Source organism: Rhinoraja longicauda, chromosome 10 (assembly GCF_053455715.1).
Source record: "Rhinoraja longicauda isolate Sanriku21f chromosome 10, sRhiLon1.1, whole genome shotgun sequence".
In the NCBI taxonomy this organism is placed as follows: domain Eukaryota; kingdom Metazoa; phylum Chordata; class Chondrichthyes; order Rajiformes; family Arhynchobatidae; genus Rhinoraja; species Rhinoraja longicauda.
This window is the reverse complement of record NC_135962.1, coordinates 12,449,666-12,477,633: the sequence shown is the minus strand read 5'-3', so window position 1 is coordinate 12,477,633 and position 27,968 is coordinate 12,449,666. Positions and strand designations below refer to the sequence as shown.

Here is a 27,968-nt window from a genome sequence, read left to right as displayed (position 1 = left end):
CCCTTTTATGTGATAAGTTAACATTCTATTCGGCAGTGTCTAATTTTCCTCGTGACATTGGAGACCATTCATCCTCGAGTCTATGTTGATTCACAGAACATTCCCATAGCCCGATTTTTTTTTTCCTCCACCCAATTATCTCACATTCATCATTTCTCCCATCCAGCCACAAAGGAGGCCAATTAACCGACAAACCTGCACGTGTTTAGAGCAGAGAAGGAAACTGAAGCACACAGCCAAAACCAATGTAGTCATAGGGAGAATGTGCAAAGTACTACAGGTGAGGACTGAACCTGGGAGTCGCTGGAACTGTGCAAGGCAGCAGATGTATATGCTGTGCCATTTAGCTACTCTACATTTATTTGTTGCTGAGTGTTAGAAGAAGATACCCAAGTCTCTTTGGATCTCCACTGCATCGAGGTTTTCAACAATTAAGTAATGCATTTTTTGTTGGCTTTAATTTTGAGGCCATCATATTTGGTAACATCTGATACAGCCATTTCTCACCCACAATCTATCTATGCCTTTCCATATGTTATGTTCCCAACTACACCGTTTTTCTACAAACCAGTGTGCAACTGGTGCCTTTAGATAATGGAGCTCATCATTAATGTAATAGCTGAGGCGCAATAGACCTTCCTCCAGAACGCCCTTAAAGTGGCAATACAAGTAGCCAGAGTGATAAAGAAGGCATGTGGTATGCTTGCTTTCATTGATCGGGGCATTGAGTATAAGTAGTCAGGAGGTCATGATGCAGGTTTATAGGACTGGTTAGGCAGCATTTGGAACGCCAGAGATTGAGTGGAGACCCGATAAAATGATGAGAGGCAGAGTTACCTTAATCCTGAGGGTGGAAATGTCAAAGACTAGAGGGATTAGGTTTAAGGTGAGAAAGGCAACATGTAAAGGAGATGTGTGGAGGGTGGTGGGTGGTGGGTGGGGGTGGAGGTGGAGACGGACATAATAGCGGCATTTAATAGGCTTTTAAATATGCCAATGGATATGCAGGGAATGCAGAGATGTGGATTATGTGCAGGCAGAGAAGATCATGACATCACGGTTGACACTGACATAGTGGGCCGAAGGGCCTGGTCCTGTGTTGTACTGTTCTATGTTCTATTTATGACAAATTAACCACATTGCTTCAATTTCTGTCCATACCTTTTATGTCTAATCTTCTCCCACTTAGCCAATCTCCTAACCAGGTCAATAACTTGTCTTCATTTTCAGGCCCTTTAATTTTAGCTAATGGTCTCTTATGCCGAGTATATTTAAGATCTGTGGTCTTGCTACATGCAAGGGCACACGGTGAACAATGACTACCTTATTCCCTCCATTACAATAGTGATTACACAGTTCGCAGCATTAGTAGCAAAATGTTTTTGGAATTTCCCACAGTTATGAAATAAAAGAGTTTTCTTTCTTTCATTGCTTCTTAAAAAGGTGCAATTAGACTTAAGAGGAGTGAACTGCTCATTCTCTAAGTACTGTCCTTAACTACACAAACTAATAATTTTCCCAGGTCTATAATTTTTCTAGTTTTCCACTCGTATTTTTAAATCTGTCCCATACTTAAAAAAGTACCATTTACCATGCTAGAGGGACAATTTCTGGTTCAAAAATGCTATGGAAGTTGATGGCTAAAAGAGCTTTAATCTCCTCCTTTGCTTTCTTTAAAATCTGGCAGCAGAAACGATCAAGTCCCCCATGAACTAGTTACCCTCTGAGGCTATATATTTTTTCTAATACTGTTCACTGGCTTACGTTAACATCAGTGAATTCCAGTCTTTGATTCATTATTCATTTCCCTCTGAATGTCACTGACGTTCCATCTTTAGATCATCAACCAAAACAGGCTCATTTATCATTGCTAAATAGGATTTGATCTGCCCTTATGTTGGTTCCTGAATATAATATTGAATCAAATATGACCATATTGTTGGCTCTACAAAATATATAGAATTAGATATTTTTATAATACATCCCAAAAGCAATTATAAATACAATCTAAGTTGATTACCTTTCTGTGTAAAGCTACTCCACTGTGACGGATCTATTTGAAAATGAAAGTCCCTTGTTAAAATAATTTTCTTCCAAACCTCTCTAATCTCTGAATCAATAGGCGTTATCTTTTTGCTGTTACTTGGAATTGGAGGCAAATATAATAGTGGCATTTGAGAGACTTTTAGATAGGCACACGGATATGCAGGGGATGGAAGGATATGGATCACTTACAGGCAGAGGGATTACTTTAACCTGACATGTTCAGCATGGAAATTGTGGACCGAAGGGCCTGTTTCTCAGCTGTCATGTTCTCCTTTCCATCAGGAGGTCTGTGCACAACTCCTGGTACAATTTTAAGACCTCCCTTTCTTCAGTATGAACTAATGACGCACTGAATGTTACCTTCACTTAACTACATTTTTCAATCCAAATGTTAAAGTGCCTTTGAATGAGAGAAGCATAATAGAAAAGATAACCAGCACAGAAAAAGCACGTCATTTGTCAGGTTTGTTGGAAAGTGGAAAATCAACATTTCAAATGTAGATTTTTCATCAGAATAATTACAGACAAAGCAATGAATCACTGCTTCTAACAGTAATTTATAAGAGTTACATTTATAAACTTTACTTGGTTTAACTTTTCATTGGACCTAATTCCTCTCAAGTATCCTCATTCATTGTTGGAAAGATGCAGGTGTGTTCCAAAACTATACCCAAGCCACCTTATACATATTCCAGAAATTTTTATTCCAAGTTTTAAGAAACCCATTTCCTCCTATTCTTGGAGAATTTAAAAGCCAATTTGTATTTATCATCATATCATATCATATATATACAGCCGGAAACAGGCCTTTTCGGCCCTCCAAGTCCGTGCCGCCCAGTGATCCCCGCACATTAACACTATCCTACACCCACTAGGGACAATTTTTACATTTACCCAGCCAATTAACCTACATACCTGTACGTCTTTGACACTCATTATTGAACCTCAACACACTGCAATAATTCATAGTGTACACATTGTGGCTACCTGTAATTACACCTCTCACATGTGCAGATTCGAAGGTGGGGGGGAGTGGGCGGGGGCCGAGTTGGGTGGGGGTGAATTTAAGTTAGTTCCAAGTAGGAGGAGACAGACACCAAATTAAAAAGCAGCAGGATACGAGTTAAGTTCTTGCTTTACATTAGGATTGCTAGAAATGAGCTATGGCCTAATGCTATGTTTAAACAAAAAGCTGTGAGTGGACACAGATTTAAAACATTCCTAATTTTCTGCTTTGCCAGACCTAAAAATTATTTCCACTTGCGCAAATCTTTAAGTAACACAAATGCAGACAAAAGCTTCACCGCTCACTTACTTGAGTGAATGCGGCTCTCTTCACGCTGTTCAGCAATATCAAAGAAGTGCCCTTTGAAGTTAAGGGATGAAGGAAGGTTAGCAGTCATACAACTTTGAAGTAAAATGTGGCAAAAGAAAAGGGGAATAAATTAAGTTTGGCTGGCTCTTTTTAAAACAACGAAGGAAGAAAGATTATTGTTTTTAACTATGTATTACAAAATATATCAGTCAGCATTGCATTTGCACGTTAAAAAAAGCTCACCACCTCACGCCCTGTAACAATCTAGGACATCCATGCAACTTCTACAATGTTGTGAAGGCTCATCAAGGCCACTATAGTCCCTCACACAGGAAACCTCTTGTGTTTACATAGTCTGGCCTTTATAACGCTCGAGCTATCAATGTGGTTGTTTGTTAAATGCCCTTCGAGGTGTGTTCAGATCTGATGTCCTCCAGAATTCACACAATTGAAACACTTGCACAAATTTGGTCTGGTTTTTGTGAGTTATATTTTCTTGCCCTTTTAAATGAGGCCAAATTGTTCAGCGGTCTCTTCACCGAGGCAAAGCGTGGTAGGAATTTATGAGCAGAAACCTTTGCAGAGGGGAGAGCTGAATAAGTAAATCGTGGAACTACTCTTGCACTTCCCAACAAAAATCTGAAAGCAAGGGCAGAGAAGGACTTTGTGGCATAGATATCTAAGGGGAGATTCAAATGTTGATCAAAAGATCGTTCAATCCATCAAAGGTTGTCCATCCTCACAAGCTGTGGATCAGTGTCACCATTTTCAACTGTCAGAAGGTTATATCTTAAAGTCTCGAGCGAGAGTCTACATAAAATAAATGGTGACATTGCTTCAGAAGGAGAACACCAGGGACAGCAAATGCAACAAGAAAATAATCCTAAAATAGTTTAAAATAAAACTGGTGACTAAGTTTGGAGGCTTACTTGTTGGTGAATGTTATCGTTATCCTAATTGGGCCAAATTAGCGAAAATGCAGGAAGATATACAAATTATTTAACAAATAACACAAATGGATGGCATTGTGCTTTGTAAGAAGGATGCAAAGAGGCTTTAAAGTGATTTAAACAACAAAATATAATGTGCATATATATGATGTTCTCTAGTTTTGTAGCAAAAATAGAAAGACAGAGCATTAGTTAAATGGTGGCTGGGAAATGTTGATGAACATCGGGAGCTGGTGCCCTAGTTCAGAAGTCATTGAGAGCAAGCAAGTATACACATGCAGCAAGCAATTAGAAATGCAAATAGTATGCAACAGTAAAGGAGCAAGAGTAAAGGAGCAAGGATACCTTGCTACAAGTGTACAGGGATGTGGTAAGGCCCACTCCAGGAATACTGTTGAGGAGATATACTTTCCAACAGATAAGAGCCAAATCCAAATGAAAACCGATGTTACAGTGAGACAGAGTTAAAGGGGAGGGAATGGGAAATGCAGGTGGATGACAGAAGGCGATCTGGAAAGCAATGTTGGGAAATTTAACAGCTTAGAGGAACAGGTAGGTTTTGATGATTTTAGCAGAAGTGTTATGGAGAACAAATGGAAAGTGAAATTGAGACCACAATCAGATCATTCATGATCGTATTTAGAATGGTTAGAGGGTTGTTCTTGCACCTATTTCTTACTTTCTTATGGTACCTCTGACACAGGTATAAGAATGGGGGGCCACAAGAGGATTTAAGGATGCTTGGAAATAGCATGACGCAAAGGTTATAACCTCTGGACTGCATTCAGTTGTACGCACCAACAAGCAATGAAATATGTTCATGCAGATGAATGCATAGACACAGAATGCAGGAGGAAAGTGAACAAAATGGGAAGGTTGCACCACCATACGGTAAAAAAAAAGAGGCTTTCTGTTGGAAAGGGGTGAAGCCAGCTTGGCAGAGGATGAAAAGCTGAGCACAACTTCAGAAACGAGAGAAGCAAACTTGGAATCAGAGACCAAGGCATCAGTAAGTGAGATTGGAAGCTCAAGGAAATAAAGGCTGGCAAAGAGGCAAGGAATGTGTAGCCGTGCTCAATGGCACATTCTTCATTAAGACGGATACGCCAAATAATAGATGAGTTGAGGGCACAGATAGACACTTATAAGTGTGATATCACAGCCCTTTATTGAAATGAGGTAGGAACAAATGTTCAACATCCTTGGTCACAAATCTCACACAAGACCGAAGGAAGATTAAAAAATTGGGGTTCAAAACACTAAAGAATCAGAGCTCCAAGGAGAGGTGAAATGCCAAAAGATTCATTAAACGAGACATTCAAATTGAGCTGAAGAAAACAAAAAAGGGATCAATTACACAACTGAATATACTCTTGACACCAAACAATCAAGGGAGACAGAAGAGCAACTGTGATGGCAACTTTTTTGAGAAATACAAACAAAAGGGCAGAAATGGTACAGGATTCAACCATCCTAATGGTAACCAAGAGAGTATCATTCTAAAGAATAGAGTGGAATACTTCCAATATACTGATAAGAAAACTAATTCCGTTTTTAACAAGTCCAAGAGAATTAAATGAATTAATTAATTATGAATTAAAAATAATGGAGTTAAAAGTTTCCAACTGGAGAATAGCTAATTGGGATATGATTTAGCAAAATTGCACTGGAAATAGCCACCTAAAAATAAGTTAGACTAAAGGGGAGCATTAAATGAGACAGCACAAGTTCAGAGCAAACATGTTTACCCTCATTGGAAATGAATGGGGTTGCCATATCAAAACAGCTGAAAACAGCAGAAATCCTGGTAGAATGAAGTAAAAGATGTTTTACAGATGAGAGAGCATAAGAGAATCACTAAGATCAAGAGTCATTAGAGCATAATTTAACTGTGTGCAGAGATAGATGGCACGAACATGGTTCTTGATGAATACAAAGGTGGGAATGATGCAGATATTATTAAGGAAGCACAATATGAAATATTGGATGGAATAGATAATGAGGGAGAAAATAATAACGGTTTGAAAGTGGATAAATCGTTGAAAGTGGATAAATCCCAAAACCTGAATGAAATATACCTGACTGTTGAACTTGTGTAACAAGCTTAGAGCGAACAAGGTGTAACATAGGGTCTGATCATTGTATTCAAATTTCAGATTACAGGTATGGTGCTGGAAGACTGCTGTCATTGAACCAATATTTAAAAAGTAGTAAAGAGATAGATGAGGTCATTATACAAACTGTCTTCCTTACTTCCGTGTTGAGCGAATTATTGGAAAATTCTGTGGAACAGAACTTAATCATTATTTAGAAAGGCATGGGTTAGTCATGGATAATGAAGATTTGTTAAGAAAAGGTCACTTCTAACTATCTTGAATCAGTTTTTCTTCGAGAGAGTAACAAATTGGACCGATAAGGTAGCAAGGTTGATATAATCTTCATGGATTTTTTTGTAAGGCTTTTGACAAGGTCTCAGATGATAGAATAATCTATTAGGCTTTTATCTCTGAACAAGTCGAAAATGGCTAACTAGATCTGAAACTGGCTTGATGGCAAGAATTAAATGATAATGTCCAATGGGCACTTTAGTGAATGGAGGCCATTTCTAGGAGAGTTAATGTGTCCATTACTGGAATGTACAGATTCAGCTTATTTTATTGTCAATGTACACCAAGGTGCAATGAAATTCTTAGTTCACATAAAGCTTAGAGCGAATAATGAACATAGTTATGATGAATATTACAATAAACACGAGTGCAAAACAGAATGTGCAAGATTGGAGTGCAAAAATTGAGCAGTGCAGAAGAATATTAAAGCACAATACCTAATTGAGGTACAGTTAAGAGTAAGAGAAGGTGGCAGCAGCCCAGGGAAGAGGGCATAAAATAAGTCATTGGTTTAGAAGTGGAGAAGAGACCATTCTTAAGTCTGGACATCCAGGCATTCAAGCTCCTACATCTTCTCCCAGAAGGTAGAAAAGAGAATGATCATGGTGATAGGCAACTTTGGCAATATTTCCTGCCTTTTTCAATGCAACACACCCATGAAGATAGACTGTATGAAAGGGAGTGACGAGCCTGTGATGGATTGGGCTGTGTTCACCATTTGCTTTAGGTTCTGGCGGTGAAGGACAGTTGCCATGCCAGGCTGAGATACATACTGTCCAATATACCCACTATGACACATCAGTAGAGGTTTTGAGAGAATCCTCATGGGGCAGGGGATATGCTGATGATACTTTGGAGAAAGGATTAACATGAAGATGGTCACAAAATGCTGGAGTAACCCAGCGGGACAGGCAGCATCTCTGGAGAGAAGGAATGGGTGACGTTTCGGGTCGAGACCCTTCTTCAGACTGATGGAAAAATTAACATGCTTGGAGATAGTATAAATATTAACCATCTGTTTAAGAACAAGGAAGAAAGTTAAAGTGTGGCACAGCTGCTGCCTCAGAGTACCAGAGAATTCGGCTTGATCATGACTGTGGATTTTGCCTTAATGCCTTTTATGTCTACTTTGAATGCTCTCCCTGTGACGTGTTTCCTCCGGGTGCTCCAGCTTCCTCCCACAGCTCAAAACCGTGCAGGTTTGTGGGTTAATTTGGCCCTGTAAATTGACCCTAGTGTGTCGGGAGTAGATGTGAAAGTGTGATAACATAGAACTAGTGTAGACATGTGACCAACACTTGGCGTGTACTCAGTGTGCAGAAGGGCCTGCTTCCATGTCTTTTAATCAATTCAATCAATGAAGACTGCTTAAAATTTCACTCAAGTAGTCAGATACACGTAGAGACCAGAGCAGTCATCTCTGCATGGAGCCACAGGAAATGAGAAAGACATGAAGACTGGGTAACTTGGAGCAATTATTAGAGATGTCTTCAGGACAGTCCATATTACGGTCACAGAGGTACTGTACATCCCATGATGTATGAACATAGATCTCCCGGGCCTGATCAGATATAGCCGAGGACACTGTAGGAAGGTAGAGAACAAAATTGCAGGAGCCCTGGCTGAGATATGTGAATCATCATTAGACACGGGTGAGATGCCAGAAGACTGGAGAGTGGCTAATGTTGTGGCTCTATTTAAGAAGGGCTGCGCAGGAAATGATAGACCAGCGAGCCTAACATCTGTGGTAGGCAGGTTACTGGAGAACATTCCGAGGGATAAGATATATATGCATTTGGATATACTGGGGCTGATTAGGATAGTCAGCATCGCTTTGGACGTGGGAGATTGTGTCTTACAAATCTGATTGTGATTTTTGAAGAAGTAGCCAAAAAGGTTGATGAGGGCAAAGCCATAGATGTTATCTATATCGATTTCAGCAAGGCATTTGATAAGGTTCCACATGGTGGGTTGCTCTGGAAGGTTAGATTGTATGGGATCGTGGGAGATCTTGCCGACTAGATAGAGAATTGGCTTCATGGAAGGAAGCAGAGGGTGATGTTGGAAGACTGTTTTGGGGATTGTTGGTGTGCCTCAGGGATCGGTGCTGCGCCTAATGCTGTTTGTGGTTTATATCAACAATTTGGATGTTGGGTGAAAAAATAAAACGGGGTGGGCGGCTCAACCGTGGCTAACGAGGGAAGTCAAAAATAGTTAAATCCAAGCAAGAGGCATATAAATTGGCCAGAGGAAGCTGCAAACCGGAGGACTGGGAGAAATTTAGAACTCAACAGAGGAGGACAAAGGGGTTAATTAAGAGGGGGAAAAGAGCATGAAAGGAAGCTTGCGGGGAATATAAAAACTGACTGTAAAAGCGTCTTTAGACAAGTAAAAAGGAAAAGATTAGTGAAGACAAATGTAGGTCCCTTAGAGTCAGAGACAGGTGAATTTATATTGGGAAACAAGGGAATGGCAGAACAGTTAAACAAGTACTTTGGTTCACTCAAGAAGACACGAACAATCTCCCAGATATACTCTGGGACTGAGGATCTAGTGGGAGGGAGGAACTGAAGGGAATCTACATTAGTCAGGAAATGGTGTTAGGTAAACTGTTGGGACTGAAGGCAGATAAATCCCTAGGGCCTGGTGCTCTGCATCCCAGAGTGCTCAAGGAGGTGGCCCTGGAAATCGTGGATGCATTGGTGATCATTTTCCAATGTTCTCTCGACTCTGGATCAGTTCCTTTGGACTGGAGGGTAGCCAATGTAACTCCACTTTTTAAGACAGGAGGGAGAGAGAAAACGGGGAATTATAGACCAGTTAGCCTTACATTGATAGTGGGGAAGATGCTTGAGGTGATTATTAAAGATGTTTTAGCAGTGCATTCGGAAAGCAGTGACAGGATCGGTCAAAGTCAGCATGGATTTATGAAGGGGAAATCAAGCTTGACTAATCTTCTGGAATTTTTTGAGGATGTAACAAGCAGAATGGATAAGGGAGAGCCAGTGGATGCGGTGTATCTGGACTTTTAAAAAGCCTTTGACAAGGTCCCACACAAGAGATTAGTGTGCAAAATTAGAACACATGGTATTGGGGGTGGAGTATTGACATGGATAGAGAACTGGTTGGCAGACAGGAAGCAAAGAGTAGGAATTAACGGGTCCTTTTCAGAATGGCAGGCAGTGACTCATGGGGTGCTGCAAAGCTCGGTGCTCGGACCCCAGTTATATACAATATATATTAATGATTTAGATGAGGGAATTAAATGTGACATCTCCAAGTTTGCAGATGACACAAAGCTGAGTGGCAGTGTGAGCTGTGAGGAGGATGTTATGAGGCTGCAGGGTGACTTGGATAGGTTGGGTGAGTGGGCAGATACATGGCAGATGCAGTATAATGTGGAAAAATGTGAGGTTATCCACTTTGGTGGCAAGAACAGGGCAGAGATTATTATCTGAATGGTGTCAGATTAGGAAAAGGGGAGGTGCAACGAAACCTGGATGTCCTCGTACATCAGTCACTGAAAGTAAGCATGCAGGTTCAGCAGGCAGTGAAGAAAGCTAATGGCATGTTAGCCTTCATTGCGAGAAGATTTTAAGAGCAAGGAGGACATTATTGCTATTGAGGGAGTGCAGCGTAGGTTCACCAGGTTAATTCCGGGATGGCGGGACTTACATATGATGAAAGAATGGGTCGACTGGGCTTGTATTCACTGGAATTGAGAAGGATGAGTGGGAATCTTATAGAAACATATAAAATTATTAAAGGATTAGACAGGCAAGATGGAGGAAAAATGTTTCCGATGTTGGGGGATTCCAGTGCCAGGAGGGTCATAGTTTAAGAATAAGGGGTAGGTCATTTAGGACTGAGATGAGGAAAACCTTTTTCTCCCAGGGAGTTGTGAATCTGTGGAATTTTCTGCCACAGAAGGCAGTAGAGGCCTATTCACTGGATATTTTCAAGAGGGAGTTAGATTTAGCTCTTAGGGCTTAGGGAATCAAGAGATATGGGGAAAAAGCAGGAACGAGGTACTGATTTTAGATGATCAGCCATGATTATATTGAATGGCGGTGCTGACTCGAAGGGCAGAATTGGCAACTCCTGCACCTATTTTTCTATGTTTTCTATGTTTCTATAATAATGTAGAAGACATGATTAATAAGTTTGCAGGTAACACTAAAGTCAGTGGTATTTTCGATCGCAAAGATGGTTATCAAAAATGACAGCAAAATCGTAATCATTTGGGAAAGGTGGGCGGCAGAATAGTTAGTGGAGTTTAATGCAGATATGTGCGAGGTGTTGCAGTTTGGAAAGTCAAACCAGGTCAGGACCTTCTCAGTGAATGGCAGGGCCCTGGGAGCGTCGTAGAGAAGAGGAATCTAGTAGTGCAAGTACATAGTTCACCGAAAGTGGTGTCACAGTAGATAGGGTGTGGTGGGTATAAGGAACGAGCTGCCAGAAGATGCAGTTGGGACAGATACTATCGGAACATTTAAAAGATATTTGGACTGGTACATGGACAGGAGAGGTTTAGAGGGATATGAGCCAAATGTGGGTCGATTGGAGATGGGGCATCTTGATGGCATGGATGAGTTGGGCCAAAAGGCCCGTTTCTATGCTGTATGGGTCTGTGGAATACTTTGTAGGGAAGACAGCATACGTAAGAGAATACCTTGCAGACAGATGTGTAGGGATTGGCAGACTTTGTGAGCATAATTTTTTTAAATCTCCAATGTAGCACAACAAATGGATAACAGTTTAGAAAGATATTAAAGATATTAAACGTCATTTTTGCCAAACTGAGCTTGGGGGGTGGGGGAAGACTTTAAAGCATGTGAACACTAACATGACAATCGTTAGAGTACTGTATACACATTCAGATCGCTACACAATAGGTGACAAACACACTGGTGTTATACATCAGATTCATGAGCCAAGACTAGAGAATTGTGATTATGAGTAAAAACCTGAGAGACCCGTTTGGGAAAGACCTAGGGGAGATTTACTTGACTCATATAACATAATGCCGAGTTAACAGGAACAACCAATTTTCTTTAGCTCGGCCACTGATAAATGTGGGACAAATTTAAAGCAATTGGCAGATGAACCCAAAGGAAAACAAGAAAAGAATCATGAGGTTATTTGTAGAGGGAAAAGTCAAGTCAGCCCACTTCTTTTCCAGCTTTCACCCCCCGACAACAATCAGTCAGAAGAAGAGTCCCAACCAGAAACATCATCTATCCATGTCCTCCAGAGATGCACCTGACCCACTGAAGCACTTTGTTTTTTCAATAAAGTTCTTTGCATCTTCATTCTGCCCACTTTGATCAGTTTGCGATGATATTTCACACAGTACAGTGGGTTACATGAATCTTTACAATTCCTCCGTAATCCTCGTCTGAACTTGATTCTGTTTGATGGGATGACACTCTCCTCCGACTGCAGTAAACCCACGACTAATCAACTCATGAATAACAGAGTCGTTCTGTGCTTATTAAACATTCTTACAAAGTCAGCAAGTGTGGGAGAGAGATAATAAATCACTGAGACCTATGGATTGCGATTTATTACCGACAGCAAGTAACCTGGGCCAATAACACCAAGGCAAAAAGGTGAAAGAAAGTCACGAGATTACCTTCAACTAAGTTCTAAATCACGGCATGAAAGTTTAAAATCTATGCAGATGAAAGTAAAATTTTATGTTCCTTTTTATTTGTCATACGAGTTTCAGCATAACCAGTGAAGTTGCAACTGAATATGCTGTAATATATGCACTTAACACAATTTCAGGTAATACAAAAAAAAGCTATTATTAAAAAGAATGAAAGCACTAAAATTTCCTGTTGCATATTGGCACATTTCATTTCCGTTAGCAGTTAGAGGATTGATTTTCTTATAATAGGCTTACTGCATTGCGTTGGCTCAGAAACTGCAGTAGTAATCTTCCATGGTCAATGGAAAAGCTGGACTAATTAGTTGTCTGTTTTGAGAAAATCCCATGATGGTATTGACTACTGAAAAGCATTGCGGTGGGGGAGGTAGGGAGTGGAATGCTAACTTCTAGAGAAAAATCCATGCCAAATGAACATGGATGCACACAACTTTAATTTGTAACTTGTAAGCATTGAAGAATCAATGCACTTTGATACTCACTGTTTGTGGATAGGCTTCAAACCACTTCCATGTGATCAGCTAGCCATAAAAGCAAGTTTAAGGCTTTGATGGTTGGGTGCATAGGAAAAGGAATCAGCCATTTCTTCCTCAGATCCATTCAGTCATTCACTTTGTCAATGCATGCCCCTTGTCTCAAATCTATTTATCCTTTAAATTGTTACTTAATAAAAACTATTAACTTTCGCTTAGCATTTATTTGGAAGCGAACATAGCAACGTGAATTAATGCTTCCTGACATAACTCCAAGACAGTTCACTCTAATTTTACTGTAAGTATAAACACCCATGAACTGGGCTCGCCATCGAAGAATTTGTTTCAAATTATCCGATCAAATCCTTGATCAACTTGATGAGCTTATTTATTTTTAGGAAGTTAATATATTCTTAGTTTATGCTACTCCTCCACTTCAGTCAGGACTGATATAGTACTATAGGACAAAATATCCTTTCTGGGTAGTTGAGAAGGACTTCTGGGTACATCAGAGACTCCTCCACACTCACCACATTCAAAACATCACTGGTCTCACCTGTTCAGTACTGCCTTCAACCACTGAAGGTCACCTCACCTTCTGTCTCCTTTCTCTGTTCGTTTACTTATTTATCTATTTATTCACTTCCCTATGTTCTCTAAATCCCTGTAAAGCGTCTTTGAGTATATGAAAAGCGCTATATAAATGTAATGCATTATTATTATTATTATTATAACTTCTTGTAGCTTTCTATCTATTAGATTTCCAGCACCATAACCTCGTTAAAGATCTGGACCGCAAATAATTTTCCTTCTTGGATACTATTATATTTTATTGGGGTGTCACTAGCAACATTTTTGGATGAAATTGTATCAGAGGGATGGTCATCAAAAATCGACAGGTTAACGATTAGCGATGCTTCAGAATCTCATCATCTTCTAAGGGAACAGGTAATTAGAGAGAACTTACAAGGTCACCCTGAAAACCATGAGATATCCTTCTCTCAAGGGTTGAGGACTTGCGGAGTATTCATTTTGACAGTGCAAACATATCTCCCAACAGAAATATAGAAGGGAAACTATGGCCAATTTGGAGTTCCAAAGGTTAATTAACCCTGTATAGGTTAAAGGCAAAAGTCGCGGGAAACGGATTTGCACGTGAGAGAGAATATATTGGAGGATATATGGAAATAGGAGGAAGGGACAGATGACATTCATAGGATTGGTTTCTTGCAGCAAGCATAGACTTGTGGGCTGAAGATATAAGTATAAGATTAGAGCACATTTAAAACTGCAACAAAATACAATTGTTCCTCAGAATGCTCCTGTAAAGAGGAACAGGAGGCTGGCTGGTCAGCATAGCAAAAAACAAAGGTCTGTTGAAGAACATGTGCTTCCACTCACGTGCTTCTCTGCTGATTTCTCCAATATACTTAACATGAGAATCAATCTTGAGCATTTCACTGACTTAAACACATTAAGGTAGGTAACTTCTTAGGACCTTATCAAGTGCAATTTAGGAATCTAGATAAGAAATTATGCAGCTACTGCCAGAAGGGTCTCGACCTGAAAAGTCACCCATTCCTTCTCTCCTGAGATGCTGCCTGACCTGCTGAGTTACTCCAGCATTTTGTGAATAAATATATTCGGCAGAGATACTTGTATCATTGTCACACACACGGTGCCAGAAGACTGGAAGGTGGCTAATACTGCACCTCCATTTAAGAAAGGTTGCAAGGAAAATATCAATGGATATTTTTAAAGCAGAGATAAGATAGATTCTTGATTAGTGCAGGTGTCAGAGGTTATGGGGAGAAGGCAGGAGAATGGGGTTAGGAGGGAGAGATAGATCAGCCATGATTGAATGGCGGAGTAGACTTGATGGGCTGAATGGTCTAATTCTGCTCCAATCACTTATGAAAAGCCTGGGAACCACAGATGGGTGAGTCTTGATCATTTGTGGATAGGTTATTGAAGGGGATTCGTAGAGACAAGATCTACATGCATTTGGAAAGGCAAGGGCTGATTCAGAATAGCCAGCATGGTTTTGTGCATGGGAAATTGTGTCTCACTGATTTGATTGAGCTTTTGAATAGATGATCTAGAAGTCTGAGGTCAGAGTGATAAATATCGATCTGGACTTTGACAAGGTTCCACATGGGAGGCTGGTCTGGAAAGCGATACCACATGGGATCCAAGGCCAAGTGGCCAATTAGATACAAAAATCAGCATGAAAGTTGGAAGCAGAGAGTATTTTCCACACAGAGAGTGGTGTGCACATCGAACAAGCTGCCAGAGGGAGTGGAAGAGTACAATTCTGACATTATAAAAATACTTAGATAAGTTTGGAGGGATGTGGGTCAAACACAGGGAAATAGGATGAATTTGGTTCAGCAACTTGGTCAGCATAGGCGAGTTGAGCCAAATATCAATCTTCCGTGCTGGATAGTTCTATGATTCTAGGTGTCCTTAGCCCTACATTCTGAAGTGGCTATTACCAAGGACATGAACCCTGGGGGTACAACCAACATACTGTCATTGTGTTGAACACTGGCTTATTTGGCTCAGACATTTCAACATCTGCCCAGTAAAGGTTGAATTACTTCTGTCTGTGCAATGCCAGAACCTTGCAGAAAAGTGCTGGGGTAACTCAGCGGGTCTGGCAGCATCTCTGGAGAGCATGGATAGGCAACGTTTCCGGTCAGATCCTTCTTCAGGATCTGATTGTAGTCGGGGGAGAGGGGGTACGAGGGGGAAGCTAGAAGAAAGGTGGGGCTGGGACGTCTGGCAAATAGTAGGTGAATGCAGGTGAAGGGGGATTTGATCAGCAGATGGTTGGACAAAGACGATGAGAACAGTTCAGATTGGCATCATGGTCAGTACAAACATTGTGGGCCAAAGGGCCCGTTTCTGTGCTGTACTATTCTATGGTCTACATGGATAGAGTGAATGCAGTAGGTGGAATGGATATGGATTTTTAAGGCAGCATTTAAATAGGCTGTCTTACAAAAAAACAATGCTGATCCGTGTGTGGGCACTTCAGGTGTCAGTAGCAGGGAAATTGACAGTAACAGCTATGAAACGTGATCCCTGAAGTATGCCAGACCATAATATATTTAGATTGCAGATCACTTCACACCATGAGATGGAGAACATTAATATACCATTTCAATTTTTTTCCTGAAGAAAATCAGGTGGCAAGACTCGAGAAATGGTCCAAATACAATAACAATGGGAAGTACAGGATACCCTTGGTTGGAAATTAGGACACGTCAGACTTTATCAATCAAGATTAAACGCTTAATTCTGTACTTTGCATCAGATGTGGCAAACCTGACAGTGTTTGCTGCTGGGTTCACCAATAAGCTCAGAGGCAAAGTGCCGACTCAACATATACCCAACAACAGGGGGACCTCATTGAAACTTACAGAATAATGAAAGGCATAGAGTGGATGTGGAAAGGATGTTTCCACTGATGGGAGAGTCTAGGACCAGAGGTCATAGCCTCAGAATTAAAGGATGCGCTTTTTGAAAGGAGGAACTTCTTTAGTCAGAGGGTAATCTGTGGAACTCATTGCCACAGAGGGCTGTGCAGGTCACGTCAGTGGATATTTTTAAGGCAGAGATAGACAAATTCTAGATTAGAACAGGTGCCAAGGGTTATGGGGAGAAGGCAAGAAAATGGGATTAGGAGGTAGAGATCAGCCATGATTGAATGGTGGAGTACTCGATGGGCCGAATGGCCTACTTCTACTCCAATAACTTTTGAACGCCATGGCAGGATGTTGAACTCTTTCGCTTTTTAAGACATTTTCACATGTTTTAACATGATTTAAAAATTTATTTAAAGTTTATTTTTTCAAACATTATAATTATTTATAGAATGCAACGACACAGAAACAGGCCATCGGTGTTTGAAGAAGGGTCCTGACCCAAAACGTCATCTATCCATTTTCTCCAGAGATGTTGCCTGACCCACTGAGTTTGACAGAAATAGGCCCTTCGGCCCGCCACCTCCATGTCAACCATCAGGCACCCACACATCCCATTTACCAACACTTGGTCTGGAGCTGGATCAATGTAGAGGAGTGTTGAGGAGTGGCATATACAGTGGGTCAAAGGACCAGTTTGCATTATGCTTTAGTTTAGAGATACAGTGTGGAAATGGTCCACCGAGCACCAACCACCCCGTACACTAACACTATCCTACACACTAGGGACAATTTACATTTTTACCAAAGCCAATTAACCTACAAACCTGTACGTCTTTGGAGTGTGGGAGAAAACCGAAGCACCCGGAAAAACCCGACAGGGTCACAGGGAGAACGTACAAACTCCGTCAGCCAGCACCCGTATTCAGGAACGAACCAGAGTCTCTGGCGCCTGGAAACACCAGCCATGCCACTATGCCGCCCTTATTCTCTAATTTAATCATTTGCAAAAATAACATTAGTAACATATTACACCACAAATCATTCTTAAAGTAAAATACTTTAAAATACTAGCCTGAGGCCTTTGTTTTTAACTCATTTAAATTAATCCAATGCCAAATAGAATCAATTAAAAACTAAAAAAAGCTTTGATAAACGCCTCGTAGGCACAAAGAATTAGCTTGACTAGTGTTCTACGTGTTAAAAATGAGTGGGTGGTCAGTGCCCATTGCAGAATGATCTAGTCAAACGCACATGTGTCTCCTGCAGGGACTCTCAGTGTACATATTCATGTTTCATTCCAATCAAAAAATCTAAAATCAGAACTCTCCCTCAATTGTATTCTTCTGGAAGTATAGTTAAAGGTTAATTGATGAGGAGTGATCAGAACCAAAATGTCATTGTATTTTATAAAATGACCAATCAGTCAGGAAAGGAATGCCAGTCCTAATCACATTTACATTCTTTCAGTCGAATAATTTATATAGATAAGTGTTTGGATCTGCTTTAAATTGATGATCACACACTCCCCTTCAGTAGAAACGAGCTTTTGTTAATCTATCAATTAAAATCTTTCACAAGTATAATTTCAGTAAATTTCCATTTAATTTTCTGTTGAAATGCAAAGTATTCTGAATTTCTCACGGTGAGAGTTAGCATTCTTGTTGAATTTTTTAAAAAATGGCAATTTTGGTTTCACTGAACCATTGGCCTTTAATCTTGTGAAAATCACTTTCGGATGTTTTCATTAATCTGATCTTTTTAATTTATTTTTACAATAGGTGCAGGAGTAGGCCATTCGGTCCTTCGAGCCAACACCGCCATTCAATGTGATCATGGCTGATCATTCTCAATCAGTACCCCGTTCCTGCTTTCTCCCCATACCCCTGACTCCGCTATCCTTAAGAGCTCTATCTAGCTCTCTCTTGAATGTATTCAGAGAATTGGCCTCCACTGCCCTCTGAGGCAGAGATCTGGAGTATGGTGAATGGATGATTTGGGGAACTCTCGGGGATTATGATCCATTTTGGCTCTATCTGGATTAGGAAAGGATACAGTCGCTCCCAGCTCACTGTTTCAATCGCTTTTTGAACCAATCTCAAGGGAAAAGTGCATTTATTGATGATTTAACGGAGCAGCCAATGTTCCCCAACGATAGTTCATTGCACAAATTACCCATCATCACTAAGTTACCAAGGTCACAATTGAAGGATGATTATTTGGCAGAAATGCCAGTGTTATCCATTGAACCGTACATGAAAAACTCTTGTGTCTTCAAAGCAGAAAGAAAAATAATCGGAAATGCCTTTTGTTCCAGCAGCTGCCTCTTGTAAAATGATCCAATATAATATAGACTGCTGGCATCATTATTTCAAGATCAGCCCAGAGTAATTTGTGTGGGGCCAGAGACATTGCATATATTTCAGAATCTCTTTGAAAGCCTGCTTAGAATTTACCCCAGCCAAACAGCATGAAAAAGAAGCAAATTTAAAAAATGAGTAACTATATAAGCAAAAGGGGGATCGATCTTGGTTTACAAGTCAGGGAAAAAAATCAAAGAGGAAAAGTTGCTGAGAGCAACATGTAATATCATATCATCATATCATATATATACACAGCCGGAAACAGGCCTTTTCGGCCCTCCAAGTCCGTGCCGCCCAGTGATCCCCGTACATTAACATTATCCTACACCCACTAGGGACAATTTAAAAAATTTTTTTTTTAACATTTTACCCAGCCAATTAACCTACATACCTGTACGTCTTTGGAGTGTGGGAGGAAACCGAAGATCTCGGAGTAAACCCACGCAGGTCACGGGGAGAACGTACAAACTCCTTACAGTGCAGCACCCGTAGTCAGGATCGAACCTGAGTCTCCGGCGCTGCATTCGCTGTAAAGCAGCAACTCTACCGCTGCGCTACATGGTTTAAAAGGATGTTTTTCATTTTGAAAAACAAGCAACCACTTTTCAGAGAGATCATAATTGCAGCATAAAACATATATAATTCAGTATCTTAATACTATGTTAATGTTAACGATTTTAATGTGATTAAATTTAAATGATTTGTTTTGGTTTGTTTCCTCTTCCCCCCCCTACCCAAAGCAATTAATAAGACATTTGAGATATCATTAGTTCATTCTTATGCCGCCCCCAAAAAAAGGAAAGGTGAGAAAGGTCATACTCAAACTGCATGTCACTGTAAGGACATTTATTTGAAATTGAAATATTTAAAATTATGAGGGGTTTGGACCAAGTGGAAAGCAAAACATATTTCACTCAGTGGCCAACCCATTAAGTTGAGGGCAGAAACTGAAATGAACTGGCAGAAGAGTTTTCTTGCTATTGAGGGCGTGCAGCGTAGGTTTACTAGGTTAATTCCTGGAATGGCGGGACTGTCATACGTTGAAAGACTGGAGCGGCTAGGCTTGTATACACTGGAATTTAGAAGAATGAGAGGAGATCTTATTGAAACATATAAGATTATTAAGGGGTTGGACACGTTAGAGGCAGGAAACATGTTCCCAATGTTGGGGGAGTCCAGAACCAGAGGCTACAGTTTAAGAATAAGGGGTAGGCCATTTAGAACGGAGATGAGGAAAAACCTTTTCAGTCAGAGAGTTGTGAATCTGTGGAATTCACTGCCTCAGAAGGCAGTGGAGGCCAATTCTCTGAATGCATTCAAGAGAGTTAGATAGAGCTCTTAAGGATAGCGGAGTCAGGGGGTATGGGGAGAAGGCAGGAACGGGGTACTGATTGAGAATGATCAGCCATGATCACATTGAATGGTGGTGCTGGCTCGAAGGGCCGAATGGCCTACTCCTGCACCTATTGTCTATTGTTTTGAGGAACTTCTTCACCTGGAGTTTGGAAGTGAACTGAAATGCACTGTTTAAAAGCACTGAACGTGTAGAAGCACCCACCATATTTGAATGTGCTCAGGAGATCGCCACACAAGGCAATAGGCAGAAAGATGGAAAGTGAGATTGCACTGAATAGCCCTTTAGGGCTGGCATGGATGCAATGGGCCAAATGGCCTTTTTCTGGTGCCTATCTTCCTATGATTCTTGCAGCAAGTTGTCTTTCATTGAGCCTGCCCAGATCGTGCATGCTCTGCTGCCTACCTGCAAGTGCTGGCGTGTCTCTGGTGAGCGCTCATTATCCAAGCTGTTTGCCCGCTCGTTCTGCTGCCGGGTAGGCTGGCGCTCCTTCAGGGACGTGCTTCTTCCACGCCGTCCTGGTTGTTTCCACTCAGACCTAATGAAAGAGAAACCATGGGACAAATTACACTCAGGACCAGCACCAAACAAACCCAGCAATCGAATGCTACACTCATCCATGGAGCTGAATGTACCTCCTCCGAGCTTTGAAAGTAGCCTTGGCTTTTTGGTCTATATTTGGCAGTGAAAATCTCCTTTCATTAGAACTGGTTACTACCCTGAGCCCCTGTGAAAGAAATAGAGATGTTAAGTAAGGGAGGAGAGTACGATGAAAGCGAGCATTCCTCCGGGATATTCTTCTCCCTGCTGCTGACCTACGTCGTTGATTCGTCCCTGGATGGTGTCTATCTAGACACCAGATCGGGGGGAAAGCTCTTCAACCTAGCTCGCCTGCGTCCTAAAACAACGGTGAATGAGGTCCTCATCGGAGAAATGCTCTTCGCTGATGCTGCAGCACTTGTATCCAACACAGAGGAGAGTCTGCACAGGCTCATTGATAACTTTTCCCACACCTGCATAGAGTTTGGACTCTCAATCAGCCTGAAAAAGACCAACGTCAATGCGCAGGACGCTAGCCACGCACATTGCATTAAAATCTGTGCCCACACGCTGGAAGTGGTTGAGAATTTCACCTACATCGGATCTACAATCTCCGCCAACCGGTCTCTGGACACTGAGATCACCAGACGAGTCGGGAAAGCGGGCAGCCTCCATGGCCAGGCTGGCTAAGAGGGTTTGGAAGAACAAGCTCCTCACTGAAAACACCAACATACGTGTGTACCAGACATGCGTCCTCAGCACCCTCCTGTACCGCAGCGAGACATGGACTACATACAAGTGCCAGGAGCTCCATCTAAACACCTTTCACATGCGATGCCTTAAACGGATTTTCAGTATCTCCTGGCAGGACCGCATTCCCGATAGCAACATCCTGGAATCCCCAGCACGTACGCTCTGCTGAGTCAGTGACGCCTCCGATGGCTTAGCCACCTTCGACGAATGGAGGATGGCCGCATGCCAAAGGACATCTCGCACAGCCAGCTTGCAACTGGCTCTCGGCGCATTGCACGGCCTGCTCTCCGCCTCAAAGACGCCTGCAAGCGGGATATGAGGGCTTGTGGCATCAACACTGACAACTGGGAGGCTGCGGCGGTGGATCGCTCCACGTGCTCCACGAATCATTCGATCAGCTGAGAAGGTTGTTGGCTGCAACCTCCCCCCCCCCCCTCCCCATTCACAAACTGTACACTGCAAGGGCCAGGAAGTGAGCGGGCAAGATCATCTCTGACCCCTCTCACCCTGGCCACAAACTCTTCGAAGCACTTCCCTCTGGAAGGCGACTAAGGACTGTCAAAGCAGCCACAGCCAGACATAAAAACAGCTTTTTTTCCCGCGAATAGCAGTTCTAGTCAATAACCAAAAGTCTGTATCTCTTTTTGCTCTGGTTTATTTCACTCACATGTTTAAATTGTAATGATGTCTTCATAATATTTTAATGTTTTATGCTTATTCTTAATTGTTTACTGTATGTTTGTGTTGTTACTTGCGAGTGGAGCACCAAGGCACATACCTTGTATGTGTACATACTTGGCCAATAAACTCATTTGTTCATTCATTGCCTTGAGATTGTCCAGGAAGGCACAAGGAGGGCGGATGTGGGCAGGAACTTGCGTGCTGCAGAGAGGAGGGCCGGCGGCAAGACGCGAGCTTCTACAACTCCAATGACCTCCTTTATCTGTTCCCATTGCGGTAAAGACTGTCACTCGAGAATTGGGCAGGTCAGCCACAGCAGACGCTGCCAACGCATGCAAAGACCCTGGAGACTACACCATGGCACAGAAGCAGGGTCCTTCGAGTCTGAGGGCTGCCAATGATAAAATATGGCAAACCTCTGAGTTCTGTATGTGGGCCGGAAACAGCAACAAAAGAGCGACCGATATACTGGAAAGGGATGAGGGAAGGAGCTCACAGAGGGACTCAAACAAAGACTGCTCAAAACCTTCAGAGAAGTACATATTTGGACCAATATTTTGACAGCTGTATGTTTAATTTGAAGAAACTGAGCAGAGCTGAAGGAGCAATCACAGAGCGGTTCCAGGTATATTTAAGGGCAGGATGGAAATTGGAAGTGAAGTGTATGAAGTCAGTGAGTTCTGCATGGGTACAAGAGGTAGCACCAATGCAGTCGTCGATTTAGCGGAGGTCGAGTTCGAGGATGGGGCCAGTGTACACCCGGAACAGGGATTGTTCGACGTACCTGACAAAGAGGCAGGCATAGCTAGGGCCCATGCGAGTGCCCATAGCTACGCCTCTGGTTTGGAGGAAGTGGGAGGAGTCAAAGGAGAAGTTGTTAAGGGTAAGACCCAGCTCTGCTAGGCAGAGGAGAGTGTTGGTAGATGGGGATTGGCTGGTTCTACGGTCGAGGAAGAAATGGAGGGCTTCGAGACCATCGAGACAGCTGAAGGAGGAGCTGTTAAATGCACCACGTGCAGCCAGGCGTTTGAGGTACTGGTGGTGGTGGGGGACTTTTGACTGATCAAGGAAGTGGTGAGGAGTCTTCATGCTCTTACAGCATGGGTTGGAGGTATAGAGAGACTGGAGATCCATCAAGAAACTTACGTGGAAAAAGCTGTCAGAAATGTTGCAGATGTGGAGGGGAGAAAGAACAGAGTCAGGGTGAGGAAGAAAGATTTTGTGGATCAAAATAGGTTGAAAATTCAGGTCTACTCAAACAGTCGTGGTCATGCATCTTGGGGAGTTGATAGGAATGGACTTTGCATTTTTTAGGGAAATCAGAGGAGGATGGAGAATGTAGAAGGAGCTCCAGAGGAAATAAGGTCATGAATGTCTTGGAAACAATAGCTGGATATTGCTTGGTGGGATCATTGTCCTGAGGGAGGCTGGTTAGTTCTAAAACAATAGTCAGCAAGCTGGATGAGAATTGTGGAGTTGGGCCTTAATATACGGAGTGCTGCAAGTTTAGAGATGGATATGAAGGGAAGCGTGTCTGGACCCTTCAGCGAAAAGTTTGTTGCTCTTTCATATGAATTTTTTCAACCATCTTAAATGATTCATTAGACAACCCATTGATCTTCAACTGTCAAATGAATACAATCTTAGCCCAAGCCACCTGTTTCACAGAAACTAATATAATTAATCTCTGAAGAGAGTTATGAAATAAGGCTTTGATTAGGCTTCTGAAGAATATGAAACTTAAAGGCAGAGCACTTTAGGGAAAATCTGCCTAGGGGATGGGAAAAGGCAAGGTTTCTTGCAGAAGATAAAATGAGGAGGTGGTGGGGAAAGTCAGTTATGGAAAAAAGAGAAGACTGGAAGTTTGCAAAGTCAGGTAAGTGGAGTCTTCAATCGAGCTACTGCTGTTTGATGAAGTGGCCATATAGACTACATATAGATGTCAGTGCATTGGGATGCCCCAACAGAGGGACTGAAAAAGTTCTGCTCAGGCAATAAGGTCGTAAGTATAAGTGATCAGAGCAGAATTAGGCCATTCGGCCCATCAAGTCTACTCCGCCATTCAAACATTGCTGATCTATCTCTCCCTCCTAACCCCATTTTCCTGCCTTCTCACCATAACCCCCAGCACACCTACTGGTCAAGAATCTATCTATCTCTGTCTTTAAAATATCCATTGACTTGGCCCGTGGCAATGAATTCCACAGATTCACCACCCTGTCCTGTACTGTAGTTGTTCAGGAAGCTGTAGTCTCCCTCGATTGCCCAATCTGAGTGCACATTAAATAGCTGAGGCATAGTTGGTACAGCTCATGTGATCTAGTAAAATAACTATTGCTATTGAGGGCGTGCAGCGTAGGTTTACTAGGTTAATTCCCGGAATGGCGGGACTGTCATATGTTGAAAGACTGGAGCGACTAGGCTTGTATACACTGGAATTTAGAAGGATGAGAGGAAATCTTATCGAAACGTATAAGATTATTAAGGGGTTAGACACGTTAGAGGCAGGAAACATGTTCCCAATGTTGGGGGAGTCCAGAACAAGGGGCCACAGTTTAAGAATAAGGGGTAGGCCATTTAGAACTGAGATGAGGAAAAACTTTTTCAGTCAGAGAGTTGTGAATCTGTGGAATTCTCTGCCTCAGAAGGCAGTGGAGGCCAATTCTCTGAGTGCATTCAAGAGAGAGCTAGATAGAGCTCTTAAGGATAGCGGAGTCAGGGGGTATGGGGAGAAGGCAGGAACGGGGTACTGATTGAGAATGATCAGCCATGATCACATTGAATGGCGGTGCTGGCTCGAAGGGCCGAATGGCCTCCTCCTGCACCTATTGTCTATTGTCTAACCTGGAGGGCTTCCTCATGTGATTTTTAAATTATCCAAATGGTACTTCAAAATGAAAATCCATACATTACATTAAATAGTGCCTGTTCATAAATGAGACCTTGACACAAGGCAACCGTTGACATGGCACCCAACAACGCGTGTAATTAATGCCTCTGCCTCTCTCAAAAATGGAAATGATGCTACAAGCTACAATCAAAGAAAAGAATGTTCAGCCCTCACGTGCCTAAGACAATCAAAATTGGAGAAAAGTAAATATCACACCCAAAAAGAAAACCTCTATGCAAGAGAACAGAGGGTAAGAGAGGGGAGAGGGAAAGAGTCCATTCGAATTGCCATTCAGTTCACATTGGCTATTTCAGAGTACATCACATTGCTGCAAGTCCGGGGAAAATCAAAAAGGGCCATCACACAACTGTGCAGGTTTCCTTACCCAAAGCAAATGAATGGGCAACGTGTTTTTTTAAATTTGGTGACGACTTGGTCACAAGTTTTAATTATTGAGCTGAACACTGGGGAACACTGCCCTGCCCTTATTGAATTATGGAATGTTTTGCATTAGGGAGCAGACAGGGCTTCAATTTAATATCTCATCCGAAAAACATTACCTCAAACACAAAAGCACTTCTACCCTAGACTGGGTTATGAACCTGGATTACATGCAGTCTCCGAAGCAGGATTAAAACTACAGTCTACTGACGTGTCGAGAGTGCAACCTGCTGGGCACGCAATTTACAATTCTGTACTAATTTGCTCCATAGAATGAGGCTTACCTACTAGAAGAAATAATGAATGATTCAGTCTTTGTGATTTTTCCGCTGGGAGGCAGTTTTTCTAGGAAGGTGTCTGCATTGATGCTTTCTGAGACCACTGCTGCCTCTTCCTGGCGTATTTGATCCTTTTGTGGAACAAAAAACAAAAGAAATGCATGATATAATAGCTTGAAGCATATGTCATATTTTCTTTGAGCATTAAACAGCCCATCTGCTTTGACACCCAGGGTCTTTATATTACCCGATCAAGAAAGAAAATTTAATGTAACTATTAATGGGCTTTGCCTGTCCATTTCACTTCACAAATATTTCCTGCTTTTAATCCAAAATCTCAAGTGTACATTCAGTGAGTGCGTCAGCACTAGTTTGTACTTCAGATCTACGCAGATGAATTGCATATCCCACATTTCACTGACTTCTTAGATGATAACAAAGTGTACGATAAAGAAGAGCCTTAAGATGTTTTGTGAAAAGGAGGACATCAAGTAAGGCGTAATGAACACAAAAATGCAGAGATGCGGAGATATAACTAGTTCTAAATGACTGGTTGGATCTTCCCTTATGGAAGAGGGAGGTGATAAACAAATTTTTTTTATTTTTTAAGTTTATTATAAATGAGAAAGGGTCCAGGATTTTGTAAAGTGGATAAACCAGAATTTTTAAAAGTGGATAAACTACCAGGACTAAATAAAATTGTTCCCGGGGCTCTTAAAAGACGCGAGAAAGAAATAACACTGGCTCCGACGATCATTTTCCAAATTGTTTTTAGCTGCAGGCAGAGTGCCAGAGGTGTGGAAGACTGCTAATATGCTACTGCCACTTAACATGGGGGTTGTTTCCCCAACAACCATCAGGCTATTAAGTGCTACAAACTCCAACTGAACTCCGATCTACAAACTGCCTGGGTTGCATTCGGGATTTGGGGCTCTTTGTTTTGTTATTTATTGAACTTTTTGTGTTTATTATGTGATCTATAGAGTACTATGTTGCCACACCAGTTGTGGTTCTGCAAGTAAGAAAATCATTGATCCATTCCGGGCCATGTGGCAATAAAAACTCGTAACTCTTGAAAGGGATGAACCATGTTGCCATTGGCTAGTGGTGGACAAGTCATTGGAGGAAATTCTGAGGAACAGCATGAACCATAATTTAAAGAGGTTAATCAAGGACAGTCAACATGGATTTTTAATGGAAGATTCGTGTCTAACTGGAATATTTAAGGAAGTAATAAACAAAGTGATACATTTGATGTGGTCTATATGATAAACTGATAAATTCCCCATGAAATACTGGGGGAAATGGCAAGTTGTATCTAAACCAGCTTAATGACTGCGACCTTTGCCCCTTCTCAGCACTCCCTCACATTTCAGCTCCAGGCTACATTTGGTGGCTTGATTCAATGTGGGTCTTGAAATAGACAAGTTTCATACTCACAGCTGATGGCAAATCAGAAATGCTGTCAATGTGAAATTTGCTTGGAGAGTTTTTGAGCTTTTCAGGTACATCTATCTGTGTGAAGCAGAATACAGTTAGCCAGTCGCACAAAAAACACAACGGGACAATGTGGGAGAAAGCAATGTGGGAAAAGTGGCAGAAATCTAATTGAATTCTAAGATATCATTAACCCTTCGCAAATGGCGAACATTTCACCTGTAATGGAGCCCATACAAACTGCTCAGAAATTTGTGCACGCTGTTTAACAGTTTTTTAACCATCTTTTTAAAGCTTTTTTAGTTTAGTTTAGTTTAGAGATACAGCATGGAAACAGGCCCTTTGGCCAACCGGATCCACGATGAACAGCGTTCCCATACACTAACACTATCCTACACACATTAGGGACAATTTGTAATTTTACCGAAGCCAATTAACCTACAAACGTCAGCATCTAACCTGGGTCTTTGGCGTTGTAAGGCAGCAACTCTATTGCTGGGCTTCGTGCAGGCCTATTCGTCATTTAGATGACATACTACTTCAAACAATTCTAACCAGAAACATACATCACCTTAACCAACCAGATTGGAGACGATAGTGCCATTCCCATCATCGAACTTGACGATCACACTGCTTTGCTTGACATTTTTATGCATATACATTATGTGCAATTATTCTCCACTCATTGCATTTTTTCTGGACAACATGATCCATTTCTTCAGCAAAGTTTAGACTTCCTTCTGAGCAAATTAATTTACAGAACAACAAACTGTTTACTGCAAGTCATACTTCTAGCTCATTAGTTGATGCAAAGCTTTAGTACAAACTGACCAAGGAAAAACAGATAAAACAATGAGCTGCCCTGGGTGCCAATGAAGCAAGCCTGTTCCACTTATATCAGCTTTCCGTACTTCATCTTCACATATCTGAGATGACCTTGACCGTGAGAACTTTAATTAGA

The 27,968-nt window shown here is 41.7% G+C and overlaps 1 protein-coding gene across 6 annotated transcripts in view; it reads right to left on the bottom strand.

Moving 5' to 3' along the window:
• Window positions 1-27,968, bottom strand: part of pacs2 (phosphofurin acidic cluster sorting protein 2) — a 220,422-nt gene that overhangs the window by 43,057 nt on the left and 149,397 nt on the right. For 4 of the 6 annotated variants that reach the window (XM_078406219.1, XM_078406221.1, XM_078406220.1 and 1 more), the window contains exons 11-15: window positions 27,011-27,085; window positions 25,577-25,701; window positions 20,393-20,525; window positions 3,362-3,412; window positions 2,021-2,053 (exon numbers count right to left, since the gene is read on the bottom strand). In XM_078406219.1, the coding sequence (XP_078262345.1) occupies window positions 2,021-2,053; window positions 3,362-3,412; window positions 20,393-20,525; window positions 25,577-25,701; window positions 27,011-27,085 (417 nt within the window). The remainder of the gene's footprint in view (window positions 1-2,020; window positions 2,054-3,361; window positions 3,413-20,392; window positions 20,526-25,576; window positions 25,702-27,010; window positions 27,086-27,968) is intronic. The other 2 variants (XM_078406222.1, XM_078406223.1) reach the window with 1 other exon arrangement.